General features: G+C 39.6%; 1 protein-coding gene across 4 annotated transcripts in view; it reads right to left on the reverse strand.

The window, feature by feature from the left end:
- RAD21 (RAD21 cohesin complex component) overlaps window positions 1-16,472 on the reverse strand; it is a 30,693-nt gene extending 14,221 nt beyond the window's left edge. Inside the window, exons 1-3 of one of the 4 annotated variants that reach the window (XM_025450366.3) lie at window positions 16,195-16,472; window positions 8,031-8,205; window positions 1,255-1,384 (exon numbers count right to left, since the gene is read on the reverse strand). In XM_025450366.3, the coding sequence (XP_025306151.1) occupies window positions 1,255-1,384; window positions 8,031-8,174 (274 nt within the window). In that variant the 5' untranslated portion in view covers window positions 8,175-8,205; window positions 16,195-16,472. Of the gene's footprint in view, window positions 1-1,254; window positions 1,385-8,030; window positions 8,206-14,348; window positions 14,372-14,797; window positions 14,916-15,792; window positions 16,000-16,194 lie in introns of those variants that run through there. The other 3 variants (XM_025450367.3, XM_035714141.2, XM_025450368.3) reach the window with 3 other exon arrangements.
- Between the last annotated feature and the right edge of the window lie 270 nt (window positions 16,473-16,742).

The following is a 16,742-nucleotide window of genomic DNA, read 5'->3' on the forward strand; positions in this document are numbered from 1 at the left end:
ATGGTATTTGCCTTTTCCTGACTTATTTCGCTTAGCATAAGCTAGCTAACACTCTAGCTCCATCCAGATCATTGCAAATGGCAAGATTTCATTCTTTTTGATGGCTGAAGAGTATTTCGTTGTGCACGTATACACACACACACCCACTTCTTTATCCATTCATCAGTCAACGGACATCTGGGCTCTCTTTCCATGTTTGGCTATTGTAGATAATGCTGCTAAAACACCGGGGTGCATCGAGCCCTTTAAATTAGTATTCTTGTATTCTTTAGGTAAATAGCAAGTCGTACAATTGCTGGATCATAAGATAGTTCTATTTTTAACTTTTTGAGGAACCTCCATATTGTTTTTCAGAATGGCTACACCAGTTTGCATTCCTACCAACAGTGCAAGAGGGTTCACCTTTCTCTGCATCCTTGTCAGTATCTGTTGTTTCCCATACTGTTGATTTTAGCCATTCTGACAGATGTGATGTGATATCTCATTGTAGTTTTGATCTGTATTTCCCTGATGAGTGATATTAAGCTTCTTTTCATGTGTCTCCTTAGCCATCTGTATGAATACCTTACTTTTAAACAAAAATTAGATCTAAAAAACTTCACTATTCATATATTAAAATAAAGTGCTAACATATAACCTCAGCAGAAACTACTGTGTAAGGCCATCTCTCTTATGCTTTATTTTAATTACATTAAAATGTCATCAGTGCTTTAAAAAATTGTAAGACAATACATGAATTCAGATAAATGCCCTAGTTATCATCTATGGAGATGGAAATTTGGTTGTTAAAGTCTAGTTTTAGAACCAATCATTAGATAAAACATAAAAAACTACAGAGAACATTTAATAAAAGCCTCAAGTTAAAAGTGAATTTTAAGAATATGCTAAAATTATTCAAGAAAAACACTTTTAAATCCTAAGATTTTCTTTTCTGAGCTATATTTTTTTAAAAAAATCATGTAACAATTAGCTTTCAACATTTTTCCTGTCTATTTATTATTATTTATAAGCTTTCAACATTTTAACTCTTAGTTCTACAAAAGCTGATGAAAAAAGGTTAAAAAGAAGAGTGATTGTTATAATTCCAAATGCATGAGACATGGATTTCTTCCCTTGAACTGCTGCTTCTCCAAGTGTTGCCCTATTTTTGAAGGGTTCCTTGTACTACAATTAAAACAAGTGTATGTTTTGCAGTTTTTCACACTACAGAACTTCCAAGGTTTAAAAAAAAAAAAAAAAAAAAGTCAACAATACCTGGCCGAAAAGCCATCTTTATCTTAATGAATGCTTCATTACAGTCTGCAAGGAGGTATTTGGCTTTTCTGTGATAGATTCGAACTACTCCCAGTAAGAGATGTCCTGATGTTCGTAGTGCCATCTTCACCTATGAATAAAACATGAATATTAATCTAATTTATAAAGTTAATATTTTGGTTTTAGAGATAATCATACTGTGAAGCTTGTATTTTGTGCAATTTATAGGCGGCTTTTATCTCTTTATACTTTTGATCATTTATTTGAAGTTATCTTATAGGATGGAATACTTCTAAACTCGTTTTATGAGGCCAGCATCACCTTAATTCCAAAACCAGACAAAGACCCCACCAAAAAGGAGAATTACAGATCAATATCCCTGATGAACACGGATGCAAAAATTCTCAGCAAGATACTAGCCAACAGAATCCAACAGTACATTACAAAGATTATTCACCATGACCAAGTGGGATTTATCTCTGGGATGCATGGGGAGTTCAACATTCGTAAAACAATCAACGTGATAGATCATATCAACAAGAGAAAAAACAAGAACCATATGATCCTCTCAGTAGATGCAGAGAAAGCATTTGACAAAATACAGCATCCATTCCTGATCAAAACTCTTCAGAGTATAGGGAGAGAGAGAACATTCCTCAGCATCTTAAAAGCCATCTATGTAAAGCTCAAAGCAAGTATCATTATCAATGAGGCAACACTGGGAGCCTTTCCCATAAGAGCAGGAACACGACACGAACGTCCACTCTTACCAATGCTATTCAACATAGTACTAGAAGTCCTAGCCTCAGCAATCAGGCAACAAAAAGAAATGAAAGGCATTCAAATTGGCAAAGAAGTCAAACTCTCCCTCTTTGCAGAAGACATGATACTGTACATAGAAAACCTCAAGATTGCTAGAAGTCATACAGCAATTCGGCAGAGTGGAAGGACACAAAATCAATGCCCAGAAATCAGTGGCATTTCTATACACTAACAATGAGACTGAAGAAAGAGAAATTAAGGAATCAATCCCATTTACAATTGCACCCAAAAGCATAAGATACCTAGGAATAAGCCTCACCAAAGAGGTAAAGGATCTATACCCTAAAAACTACAGAACACTTCTGAAAGAAATTGAGGAAGACACAAAGAGATGGAAAAATATTCCATGCTCATGGATTGGAAGAGTTAATATTGTGAAAATGTCAATGCTACCCAGGGCAATTTACACGTTTAATGCAATCCCTATCAAAATACCATGGACTTTCTTCAGAGAGTTGGAACAAATCATCTTAAGATTTGTGTGGAATCAGCAAAGACCCCAAATAGCCAGGGGAATATTGAAAAAGAAAACCAGAGCCGGGGGCATCACAATGCCAGATTTCAGGTGGTACTACAAAGCTGTGGTCATCAAGACAGTGTGGTACTGGCACAAAAACAGACACATAGATCAATGGAACAGAATAGAGAACCCAGAAATGGGCCCTCAACTCTGTGGTCAACTAATATTTGACAAAGCAGGAAAGAATATCCACTGCAAAAAGTACAGTCTCTTCAATAAATGGTGCTGGGAACATTGGACAGCCACGTGCAGAAGAATGAAACATGGCCATTCTCTTACACCATACACAAAGATAAACTCAAATGGATGAAAGATCTAAATGTGAGACAAGAATCCATCAAAATCCTAGAGAACACAGGCAACACCCTTTTTGAACTTGGCCACAGCAACTTCTTGCAAGATACATCTTTGAAGGCAAGGGAAACAAAAGCAAAAATGAACTATTGGGGCTTCATTAAGATAAAAAACTTTTGCACAGCAAAAGAAACAGTCAACAAAACTAAGACAACCTACAGAATGGGAGAAGGTATTTGCAAATGACGTATCAGATAAAGGGCTAGTATCCAAGATCTATAAAGAACTTATGAGGGATCCCTGGGTGGCGCAGCGGTTTGGCGCCTGCTTTTGGCCCAGGGCGTGATCCTGGAGACCCGGGATCGAATCCCACGTCGGGCTCCCTGCATGGAGCCTGCTTCTCCCTCTGCCTGTGTCTCTGCCTCTCTCTCTCTCTGTGACTATCATAAATAAATAAATAAAATCTTAAAAAAAAAAAAAAAAGAACTTATGAAACCCAACAGCAAAGAAACAAACAATCCAATCATGAAATGGGAAAAGACATGAACAGAAATTTCACCAAGGAAGACACAGACATGGCCAACAAGCACATGAGAAAATGCTCCACATCACAGGCCATCAGGGAAATACAAATCAAAACCACAATGAGATACCACCTCACACCAGTGAGAATGGGGAGAATTAACAAGACAGGAAACAACAAATGTTGGAGAGGATGTGGAGAAAAGGGAACCCTCTTGCACTGTTGGTGGGAATGTGAACTGGTACAGCCACTCTGGAAAACTGTGTGGAGGTTCCTCAAAGAGTTAAAAAATAGAACTGTCCTACGACCTAGCGATTGCACTGCTGGGGATTTACCTCAAAGATACAGATGCAGTGAAATGCCAGGACACCTGCACCCCGATGTTTATAGCAGCAATGTCCACAAGAGCCAAACTATGGAAGGAGCCTTGGTATCCATCAAAAGATGAATGGATAAAAGAAGCTGTGGTCTATGTATACAATGGAATATTACTCAGCCATTAGAAACGACAAATACCCACCATTTGCTTCACCATGGATAGAACTGGAGGGTATCATGCTGAGTGAAGTAAGTCAACTAGAGAAGGACAAACATTATATGGTTTCATTCATTCAGGGAATATAAAAAATAGTCAAAGGGTTTAAAGGGAAAAGGAGAGTAAATGAGTGGGAGATATCAGAGAGGGAGACAGAACATGACATACTCTTAACTCTGGGAAACCAACAAGGGGTAGTAGAAGGGGCGGCGGGCAGGGGGATGGGGTGACTGGGTGATGGGCACTGAGGGGGGCACTTGACGGGATGAGCAATGGGTGTTATATGTTGGCAAATCAAACTCCAATTAAAAAAATACAAAAAAAAAATGAAGTTACCTTATAATCACTTCTATTTTACTTTATTTATGCCTTTACCTGTAGTAAATCCTGAGTAGTCACAAAGAACAGATTGTCAGTAATTCATCAGTTAACACAGATAAGAAGGCAGCTATGAAGCAGGTACTAAGGCATTCCAGAAATTGTTGTCATAAGTACTTTAAGGAATATGGAGCATTTTTGGTTGCCTAATCCAGAGCCATTGCTCTTTGCTGGCTAAGTGAACTCTGATTTTGTTTGAGAAGTGACTGTCCCCAGCCTTGAAGAGCTGTCTCATTCTTCCTTACTAATGCTTCTTGAATGGGCATATAACCCAGCTCAACCAACAAAAAAGAAGCATGAAGTAGGTCAGTTCTGAGAATGATGTTCCCAGTACAAGGAGAATGTCTGCCTCTTTCTTCTCCCTTCTTGTGTTGTGTGCAGGTTGGGGTTTGGAGCTGCTTGTAGTCACAGGCCGTGAGTGTAAGGACAAGAAGCCAACACAAGATTGAGGAGTCCTGGGGTGCCTAGGTGGGTCAGCTGGTTGAGCATTCTAATTCTTGGTTTCAGCTCAGATCATGATCCCAGGGCTGTGAGATCAAGCCCTGTGGGAAGGCTCCATGCTCAGTGCAAAGCTGGCTTAGGACTCTCTTTCCCTCTTCCTCTACCCCCACCCTCTCTCTAAAAATAATTAAATCTTAAAAAACAAAAACAAAAAAAACAGTGAGTCCTTAGATGAATGACACCATCGAACTGCTCAACTAATCCTAAATCTTCCTTTTTTCTAAACTTCTGGTTAAGTAAGACTGTTAATTTTCCATTAAGCCATTTTTCACTTAGTTTTATCAGCTGACTGGAAGGCAAACTAACTGATCAAGGATAATCATCTTTCTTCACAACAAAATATACTCCCTCATCCTGTTTTTTTTTCAAGGTAGATCTCAATCAACGCTTATATGGGATCTAGTGTGTTATGAGTGTCGGTGTTGTAAGGAACACAGGTTATAATATATCCAGAGAAAACTCTACAGAGGTTACCTATGGCTGTTCCAACAGAGGGTTGGGGTTAGGAGGGGCAGAAGGCACAGAGTTGCAACTGAGCTATATGTCTGACACTAGTTCTAAACAACTAACCCAACATTCATCCCTAATGAGAACCACACAGCAAGAGCAAACCTTAGAAATATTCAGGTCAGTTTACTCTGTGGAAATATCTTTATAGTCTATCAAAATAAAACAGGATCAATCAAATAACCTACATAGAAATGGTTAAGTTATTCTCTCTCTCACACATTCGTCACAGTTTTTGATATTATTCCTGAACCATATGCCTTGCTTTGTGGCTACTGGTAGACACCTTCATATATAAGATTGTCTTGTACTCTTTTATAGCACCCCTAACAGAGTACGAAGTACTCTGTACATACTATTAAAAAATTTGTCATCCTTTTAAGCCAAATCACCCTCAATATTAATGGGTGTTAAAGATTAGTCACACATACTAATTTCAAAAAAAGAGCTCAACTTCTTTCCATTCATTTAACTCAGTAAGCCTATCTATAAAAAGTAGAAAATATCATATTCTCATACAATTCAACCAGCAGAGCAAACTGGCACTATCTCCCCACAGAGCCAAATTATAATGCATATCAGAAATCTCTATTATCACACCTGGCCCAACAATTATATTCCTAAACATTAACATTAAGGAAAAACTTACAGATATGAACAAAAGACCACTGAACACGAAGCTTCTCTATGTAATACTGGTTTTGACATATTCTAACATCACATAAAAATTAACTTGGAGTCAAAAAAAAAAAAAAAGACACAGATGTGAACAAAAGATTTTGCAAGCAGTGTTTGTTTATTCAATAGTTTAAAAAAAAATGAAAGAGGAAAATAAACCTGTAGTCCTACTACCTAGAGAAATCTTTGGATAATTTAATGGTTGCACTGTACAAGACCAGAGGAATTAAAATTCAAGAAATTAGGAAAAAATATAGACTACCCAAAAAAGAGACTGGTAAAATAAATCATGTACAATCACAACAATGAATTAGAGGTCCATAATCCTTTAACTTAAATCCTAGGGGCCAAATATGTTTTGGAATTCAGAGGTTTTTTTGATCATAAAGATAATGCAGAGCATGAGATACATATAAAGATATTCCCAGCAACATCTATTTAGAGCACTTTCCAATAATCCTACATGTTAGGGATTCTACACTGAATATATGAATACACAAGTGGCTTCACTTCAATTTCTGTCAAGTCTGTTCCCATTTTTTTGTATTTAAATTCTGTGGATAAGAGGCTGTAACAGTGTATAATGCAACATTAAAAATGATAAAGCTATGAACAGAGCTTTTTCTGAATGCAGCCTATGTTACAAAACATGTAATAAAGCTGTGTATACATACAGTAAGGTGAAAAACTGTGTAAAGAACATGCGCACATTTTAGAAGGCATACCAAAACACTAAAAGGTTTCTCTACATGGTAAGACTAAAGATCACCTATTTTTCTGCTTGTAAAGTTTTCATTTTAATATTGTCTGAGATATAACATGACAGAAATGTCCTTTATAGCAATAAACTCCACCTACTATAGTTCTAAAACCAGCCTAAATTCCATAGACAGATGGAAGCTTTATAATTAGCTAATTACAAATACAAATTTTCACGTTTTCACCTGTAACTTCTTTTCCCACACTATTTTTCTAAATAAGTCTTTTCTATATCCCAGCTTTATTCCTTTGAGATCCTCCTGCTCTTTCAGCAATAAAGAACTACTCTTATTTAACATGTTATGGCAGCCAGCACCATCCAAACTGCCAGTTCTAAGAGTAGCTCCCAACGCTGGTCCAGACAGCTGTGATCTGGAATGTTTTCTCAATAGGACAATGGACGCATGTATATGTTAATACAAGGTCCAGGAAAAGACCTTTAAAATAGGCACGATATGCATGTATACATAAAAATCGTATTTAAGGACTTTTCCTCTGAGATCAGTCTGTATATATTTTTTGAAGTCAACATATCTGTTTTTAAATGAAGTGCTAATGATGTCAATAGATTTAATTGTGTCTGCATGTTCTAAAAGTACTTTCTTGGCAACAAAAAAAACACTGGATTATTTCCAGTTACACTATTTGTGAAATTCAAGGGTGAAAACCACTGCTTCACAGAACAGTTCTGGAGGATGTCAATAAAAGATCCTCTCAGCACAGATCAGTCAACAAAGTAGGTAAGGTAAGGATATTCATGAGGCTTCCATTCTAGTGGAAAACAGAGTAATTAACTATTTAGGAAAGAACATAGCAAGTATAAGTTTTGAGACAGGAAGAAGCTGGATATCAAGAAACAGCAAGTAGGCCCATAGAGCTGAGGAGGAACAAGTGTTATGGACACTGTGGGTAAGATAATTAGATCTGATCCCTGTAACATTTCCTAATTAATGGATGGTCTTTTTGATTATTTTGTAAATTCTCAAATTAGTAACATCTATATACATATTTAAGTACAAAAACATCTAGAAAGAAAAATATAAAATATTTGGGTACTGCTTGACGTCATATTTATCTACCATGGAAATAGGCAAAGAAAATATCTGTGCACTCGGAGAACTTTTTAAAGGGAATACTATAAACATTTCTTTGCCTCCAATATACAGAGATGCCAACCTAAAAAGGTGTTTCACAGAAATCTATCTTACATATCAATAAACAATTGACAAGGTGAATAAAAATATCAACATCAATCATACCTTTGGTGAGATGATACTCTCCACACTGCTCTCTAAATTACACTCAAACACATGGGCTTTGGTTAGCTTCTTATCCCAGTGGGCCGCTAGCCAAATTTTGGCCAGAGGCCCTCTCTTACTGAGGACAAAATGTGCGTAGAACATTGTTCCGGCTGATTATGAAACAGGAGGAAAACTGAAAAGGAAAAAAAGTTAATATAAACACCATATGAAAACAAAGACTTATCAATACATATAAGAAATCTGAAAATAAAATAGTTTCCAATTCTTTTTAATATGAGAACTATGAAAGGTTTGAGTTAGGTACAATACTCATTTAAAAAAACCACCTATTGGGGATCCCTGGGTGGCTCAGCAGTTCAGCACCTGCCTTTGGCCCAGGGTGTGATCCTGGGGTCCCGGGATCGAGTCCTGCGTCAGGCTCCCGGCATGGAGCCTGCTTCTCCTTCTGCCTGTGTCTCTGCCTCTCTCTCTCTCTCTCATGAACAAATAAATACAATCTTAAAAAACAAAAACAAAAACAAAAAACCACCTATTGCTTAGTTTTGAGAGGGCAAGAACCCAAAAAAATTAAGAGCTGAAGGGGGAAAGGAACAAAAGAGTCAAATCACTTTCATACTCCAAACAAAAGTACCAGTTTTTTTTTTTTAAGTTGTCACCAAAGAAACTCTTGTTCATTCTGAAGTTCTATCAAATGTGCATATTTCATCCTGTCCTGATTACTGACTGTGGAGTCTGCCTCTGTCCAAAAGCTACATAAATATATTCTTTATGGCAAGAAAAGTATGTCCAAGAAGAAAAAACATTCAGGCACAGATATTAATCAATACCCAAATTTCTATTTTTAGAACCTCATTAATAATTGATACTCCACTAGATTGATATAATAACTGCTACCTCATAACAAGCACTGTGATATAATAAATATTTCATACTGTAGGTACCAAATAAAGATAAGCAGGTGGGTTGGTCCCATTTTACAGGTGAGTAGTTTAGAAAAGCTGAGGCTTAAAAACTATTATGTATATGGTTTTACCAACTCAGGAAGTTAAAAGCACATGCCCAGTTATAACTAAAACACTAAATTCAGAAAAATGATAGTGTAACACTTATCTTACGACTGAATTAGTCTTAGTAGAAAAGCAGGGGTTATTCATATTTTTCTTTCAGCAAGCTATGTATTAATACATATAATAATAATAATAATAAGAAGAAGAAGAAGAAGAAGAAGAAGAATAAAAGGCAGCCTAAAAACTCCAGCTTGGAGAGTATACTAACTGTGCATGTTTCCTAGATTTCTTGTGTTGATAGTTCCCTTATCTTCCCTCTTTCACAGAAGACTTAAAAAGTCTATTTTGCCAGATAAATTTCTTTCTAAGATGCCCCATCACTGGAATAAGATGTAACGTTTTTACAGAAATAAACTAAGGAACACCAGTAGCACATGAAAAGTACTCAAACATTTTTAAAACATCTTTGATCTGGAAATAATTATAGATTCACAGGAGTCCCAGAAATAGTACAGAGAGGTCCCATTTACTCTTTAACCAGTTTGCCCCATGATGACATTTTACATATATAGTGCCAAACCAGGGCAGTGACAATGGTGCAATGTGTATGTATAATTCTGTCATTTTATCACATGTGCAGATTTATGTAACCTCCACTGTGTGAGAATAAAATGCAAAATTAGTTCATTAACACAAAACTCTCCCTCCTTTCCTATCCTTTTTGTCACACCCATTCCTTCCTCTCTACCATTCTTAAGCCCCAACCACCACTCTGTTCTTCATATAATTTTGTCACTTTGAGAACATTATATAAATGGAATCACACAGCATATGACCTTTTGGATTCTGCTGACACTCTTTGAGATCCACCCAAGTCGTTGCATTTATTAACAGTATATATGTTCCTTTTTATCACTGAGTAGCACTGCATGAAATGGATATCCCACTATTTGCTTTGTCAATCACCTACTGAAGGATATTTGGTTGTTTCCAGTTGGAGGTTATCTAAAATAAAGCAGCTATAAATATCTATGTATGCAGACTTAGGTGAAGTTTTCATTTCTCTGGGACAAATGTCCTGACGTATGACTGCTGGGTAGCACAGTAAGTGTATGTTTAGTTTTAAAAGAAACTTTAACATTACATCTATCAAAATCCTAGTGAGTTTTCTTTATAGCCACTGACAATTTCATAAAATTTATATGGAAAGGCAAAGGAATGAGAATAGCTAAAACTATTTCTTTTTAAAAAATCACAGAGGGATGAACTTGTCTAACTAATTTCAAGATTTACATAGTTACAAAAGTCAACATTGTTTGGCAGAGAGAAAAACACAGAGATCAATAAAACAGGACAGAGAACCCAGAAATCTACATAAATAAGTCCAACTGATTTTTCACAAAGATGAAGCAGCTTGACAAAGAGGAAAAGATAGTCTTTTAAACAAATGGTGCTTGGGTGGGGCACCTGGGTGGCTCAGTGGTTGAGCATCTGTCTGCCTTTGGCTCAGGTGGTAATCCCATGATCCTGGGATCGAGTCTCTCACATCAGGCTCCCTATAGCAAGCCTGCCTCTCCCTCTGCCTATGTCTCTGCCTCTGTCTCTGTTTATGGGGGGAAAAAAAAAAAAAAAAAAAAGTGCTTGGCTGAGTGGATAACATCCACGGGGGGAGGGGAGAGGGGGGGAACCTTGATTCAAACCTCACACATTATATAAAAGTAGTTCAAAATAAATAAATAAATAAATCCCAAACTTTCTTTTTTAAATTACAGACTTAAATGTAAAAGTATAAAAGTTTTAGAAAAAAACAGACAAAAAACCCTTTGGTACCTAAAGCTTAGTAAGAGTTTTTAGACAGAACACAAAACCTGTCCCATAAAGCAAAAAAAAAAAAAAAAACCCAATAAATTGGCCTTTATCAAATTAAGAAATTGTGTTCTATTAAAGAGCTCAGTGAGAATGTAAAAATACATCACAAAATAGGAAAAAAAAATTGAAAATGAAATATCTGACCTGGGTCCAGAATAAAAAACTCTAAAAACTCAAGAAAAAAAAAATCTAATTAGAAAATGGGCAAAAGAAATGCAGAAAAATTTCAAAGAAAAGGACATACCAAAGGCAAATAAGAATGAGAAGATGCTCACCATCACCAGTCATTAAGAGCAAATTTAGACCCATGAGAATTTAAAAAAAATTTAAAAAAAATTGGGATCCCTGGGTGGCGCAGCGGTTTGGCGCCTGCCTTTGGCCCAGGGCGCGATCCTGGAGACCCAGGATCGAATCCCACGTCGGGCTCCCGGTGCATGGAGCCTGCTTCTCCCTCTGCCTGTGTCTCTGCCTCATTCTCTCTCTCTGTGACTATCACAAATAAATAAAAATTTAAAAAAAAAATTTAGACCCATGAGAGATCACTGCACATCTATTGCAGGACCTAAAATAAAAAATAATGGCAACACCGAAGTCCAGGAGGATATACAGAAGCTTTCTCTCTTACAAACTGCTAGTAGGAATATAAAATTTCTTTTGAACTAGCTTAAAAAAAAAACCCCAAAGTTAACTCTAATTTTCATGTTTGTAAATTAAAAAGAGACTGTAAATTTTAAAATGAGAATTTTGCTTACTGTACTTTGAAATAAAAACTGTGCCCATTCTTTCCAGTGATGTACAGAATATATTAAACATATTACAGACAAGAGATTTCATGCCTGTCAAAAATGTTTGAAAGGATACAGGGGGGTGGTGCAAAATTCAGTCAGATTTGTCTCCTCTCCATTTTCCATCACTTAATGGCAAAAGGTCCTGAAATTCTCATTTGCTGAACCAGACATTCCAGGAGGATCATTAATATACACTAGGAAAATTGTCTCAAAAAAAAAAAATGGCCTCATCAAATGCACAATGTTGTGAATTTTCTCTCAAATGTAAAGTGAAGAAAAGAACTTAGGAATATGAAACTAGAGGAATTTAGGTCAAACACTCTAAAGTATAAGAATTAAATAATAACACCTCCAGCTTATCTTATAACCTGCTCAGCAGTATTTTATAGTTCAAAATATGCTTCCCATATTCCAAGAGTCTATGTTGCAAAACAGTACTTTTACTTTAAGCTCAAGTGTTAGTGTGAAAATTAAAACACATCTACAGCACTATAAAGTCTACAGGATTTTGTAGAAAGCCAATATGGCAGTGTGTGGTTAGAAATGCAGTCACTGTCATACACAAGAAGTCCCAAATTTCACGGCAGAAGACAGTTGTGTTCCAAATAAAAATCTCCTTAATATTTAGCTTAGAATACTGCCTATCCCTTGACAACTACTAAATAGGTGCTTAATGAATAAAGAAATGTGCTTCTTAAATAAAAGAAATGAGCCACTTAGGTGGCTCAGTCGGTTAAGTGTCTCCCTGCAGCTCTGGATCTTGGGTCTTGGGATGGAGCCCCTCATTACCTTGGGCACCTTGCTAAGTGGGGAGCCCATTTCTCCCCCCCTCTGCTCCCTCAGTTTGTGCTCTCTGTCAAATACAGAAAGAAAATCCTTAAAAAAAAAAAAAAAAAAAAGAGAGATACACAAAGTGATCTCATAATTGGCACATGTAAAATATTCTGGAGATTTTAGAAATTAAAACTGGTGCTTTTCAACAGGTGTCAGTAGCTCATGGCCTGGACTTAAGCTCCTAGTCAGAGTACCATGCCTAAAATATCCCAGCTATGAGGCAGATTCCTAAATAGATGCTTTCTTGGCATGGGATGGGGTAACTAAAGCAGAGTGGTGCTAAAATTATTCTGGGAAACAATTAGCAAGAGGAAATCACCCTAATAACTAAAGGAAGCCTGAAGCACAGTGGTGGATCAACTACTGGCTTATATCTAAATAAGGAGAAAGTATAATCATTGCTTTTAGACAGTTTTTTTTCTTAGTATTACTATACTTTAGCCAATCTTAAAAAAAAAAAAAGGCTGATTAATCTCTGTAGATTTGGAAGATTCTAAAGCTGCTAATTCTTTGCAAAACATCTTAGCATAAAGCCAGCATTTGGTCCCAGAGCATAGTTTAGCAATTTCATGATTTCTCATTTTTTTTTCTAAAGCAGCAAACTTTTTCCAACATATCCTAAAAAGTAATTTTAGTCTAAAGTGAAATGGCAGAAAGATCAATATTTTAGAACATATTTAGGAATGCAAAAAACAGCAATTTCTTTATGATCTTTCAACAAAAGCCAAAGGTAAATGTGTTTACAACATTAATTACATTTCACTCATCTGTTAGAAAGCTGGGTAGGACAATGGTTGTATGTAAATTGGTATGACCTCTTTGAAGGGCAATCTGCCAACACCTTATGAAAATCTCAAACAATCATACTTTTAAACCAGAAACTGCACTTCCAATAATAATGCCATATATACTTGGAGATGTATAATATTAATAAAAACAAAAATCTTAAAAACCTCACTAAGCTCTAAGAATGTTGTGTCCATCCTCTTCAGGACAGTTGTCTGAAAAGTGCTGGCCCATTTTACAGATGGGAAAACAGAGAAAAGGAGAGGACAATGTGCTAAAGTTCACTAGCATTTAATCCAAGTGGGAACTTGAATTTCAGAGCCCACACCTCTAACTGCAACACCGTGTTGCCCTGTCAGCATGAATTCTAATGACAAAATATTAGAAACAACCCTACCTGGTTGCTAATTGGTGACTTTTAACAAAATACGTATAAAAGAATCCCATGCGGCCTTAAACAATGACATATATATATATGTATTAAAAAAAAAAAAAAAGAGGGCTCTTTCTATACTATATACTCAATGCATTTGCATAAAATATCTCTGTTGTACAAATGAAAATGAGACACTGACCTTTGGAAGTGGGTCTGCTGGGAAAGTGAGATCTACCTTTTTGTACTGTTTGACTTTAACTTGGAACACACACATATATCACCTATTCAAAGTAAATACTATTATATTGGAAGTCAAGACACAATCCTGCTTTGCTATTAACTAGCAACTTGAGCGCTTACTCTGTGTGGTTCATTCTCACAAACTATAAGCACCTAAAGGTTGAAATTCAGCGATTTACTGACCTTGGAAAATATACCTAACTCAGGTAAGAAAGTAACTATCTCTGGGGGCTTGGGAGAGTGTCGCAGGAACAGAAGTTATTTCCAACCCTGCACACCCTCCCCACCCTTTTGGTACTAACATTCTTTGAACAAGAGTTTTAGGGTCAGGGGTCCGAGATTCAAATTCAGCTCCTTCCTTAGCTGTTCTGTAATGGCTACAAGTTACTTATTATTTGAGTCTTGGGTTTCACACCTGTAAAATGAGGATATTTACCAAACAGGATTACCAGAACGAGGAACAGCAAACTGACACAATCCCATTGTAGTTATAAGTAAACAGCAACTTTGAAATAAATCTCACAGCAGAGCATACACACAAGCCAGTTACGATTATGCTCTAATCACCTGACGTCACGTTTAAACAAACAGAACCTTTATTTCTCAAATATTAGAAATCTCCCTTCTGCGCAAAACTGTAAAAGATACAAGTTCTCAGAATACGTGTCTCAATGAATGGAAATTCATCAGAGAAGAAACCATCAACTTTAAGAATACTTTAAACATATACCACACTTCAAGTGGTAAACCATTCTAGAGCGGGTGTTGCCTTTATAAATAGCAAACACGGTAAATTAGGATACGCTCTACCAATGGAATCCTCCTAACTTTGTACGAAAAGCATTCCGTCCATTAGTTACGCACCGCTGTCACCTCGACCGTTTACGAACTGCTACATAATGTCATCACTGGATATGGTGTATGTCCTCATCAGTGTCTTTTTAAAAACCATGAGTCGTCTCCAACGTTAAAAAAAAAAAAAAAAAATTAACGACTCTACAACTTAGGAAAGCCTCTCCAACCCATCTGCAAGATTCTGCAGACTCCCATAGCTCCCTGGCATTTACATTCATTTTATGAAAATAACAATTTTTCTCCCCTCCCTGGAATTCAGTGATGATTCTAAACAGCATTATGAGGGCGAATATTATAACTTTCGATTGCACAAGAGAGCCGATAAACACGGGCCTTTACCAAAAAACCCTCAAAAACACGGGGCGCGTTTTTTTTGGACGCTGAAGACAGCCTGACAAATCGGGGCGGCGGGGGGGGGGGGGGGGGGGGCAGGCGAACCCTCCAGCGCCGCCTCCTTTCAAAGCCGAAGGAGGCCGCTAGGTCCGGCAGCACCGCCGACGGCGCCTGGTGGGGCGACGCTCGGCCGCAGCGGACCGTTCGCGAAGCCCTCCTCCCCGAGAAGGAGACATCAAGCATTTGTCAGCAACACACGCCTCCCGAAAGCGTCTCTGTACCAGCATCCAAACACCCAATATCCCTAATCATTAGAAAAGCCGGGAGAAGAGGGGGGGCGGGACGGGAGGACCAATTATGCTAATTCCCTTAGAATCAGAAGCAACTTCCCTTGGTCGGTCGGTTTTCTATAGGTCTGTCCAATATGCAATATTCCCAACGTAAAATTTTTCCTTTAAAAAAAAAGGGGGGGGGAGTGGGGGTGGGGAGGAGAGGCAGCAGCGGCGCCGGGAGAGGGGCCTGCCGCCCGCCGCGGCCCGAGCGCCCGCCAGCAGCGAGGCCCGCACGCCCGCGGCCCCCCGAGCTGCCCCCGAGCTGTCCCCGCGCTGCCCCGCGCCCGCCGCCGCCGCCGCCGCCTCCCGCCCCGCGGCTCCCCCGACAGCCATTTTTACCCGAGTAGGCGGCCCAGCCCCAGAGCGGGCTCGTTCAAACCTCCGCCTCTCCCTCCGCCGCCCAGTTTCCCGAGACGCGGCTCCCCCGGGGCTGGCGGAGTAACGGCTTTGCCGCCCCGGAACCGACCGGGGCCATCTGCCGCCGACCCAGCGATGCTGCGGGCCCGGGCTGCGCGGGTCCCGGCCGAGGGCGGGCCCGGGGCAAGCGGCCTGGGCGGGCGGCGCCGCCGCTCCGGGGCCCGCAGGGTGGCAGCGCGGCCACCGTCCCGGGGCGCGGCCGGGGCCCTCTCCCCCGCCCGCCCCCGCCCCCCGCCCCCGGGTCCCGCTCCCGGGCGGCCGGACGGCAGGGAAGGGGTAGGGGGAGGGAGCCGGAGGGTAAGAGGGGCCGGCCGAGCAGCTTACCTTGCTCTCCGCCGGGTGCAGGGCGGGCTGGGCGGCCTGGGGAGGGGAAAAGGGTCGGGGGAGGGGGCGGGGAAAGGGGGGAGCCCCTGTGAGGTGTAGCTTCGGCGCAGCTCCCGCCGCCGCCGCCGCAGCCACCGCCTCCTTTCCGATTCACTCAAACAAACAAGATGGCTGCCGTTACGCCGCGGCTCTTCCTGCCGCCCAAATCCTCGGTTCAAATCGGCAGGATGTTTACGGTCAAAATGGGACCTATGCGCCTGCGCAGCCAGCCCAAGCCCTAGCAGGAGCGGCGCAGGCGCAGTGACCATTTCCTTTCCTGTAGGCCCCGCCCCCTGGCTGTGCAGCCCGGGAATGAGCAAGCGCAAAGGTGATCCTCTGGCCGGAGGGTCCCGGAGCCTTGCGGACCTGGCAGACGGCGCATGCGCAGTGCACATCTGGCGCCTTACCTTTATTCTTGCGCTGGTTTCAGGGGGAGCTGCTGTCGTGCAGTCTTGTTTGCCTTGGCACGGAAATTCATTTGAATGGTTCCGTAGCGACGAAGGTCACAC

The sequence above is a fragment of the Canis lupus genome, chromosome 13 (assembly GCF_003254725.2).
Source record: "Canis lupus dingo isolate Sandy chromosome 13, ASM325472v2, whole genome shotgun sequence".
Classification (NCBI taxonomy): Eukaryota; Metazoa; Chordata; class Mammalia; order Carnivora; family Canidae; genus Canis; species Canis lupus.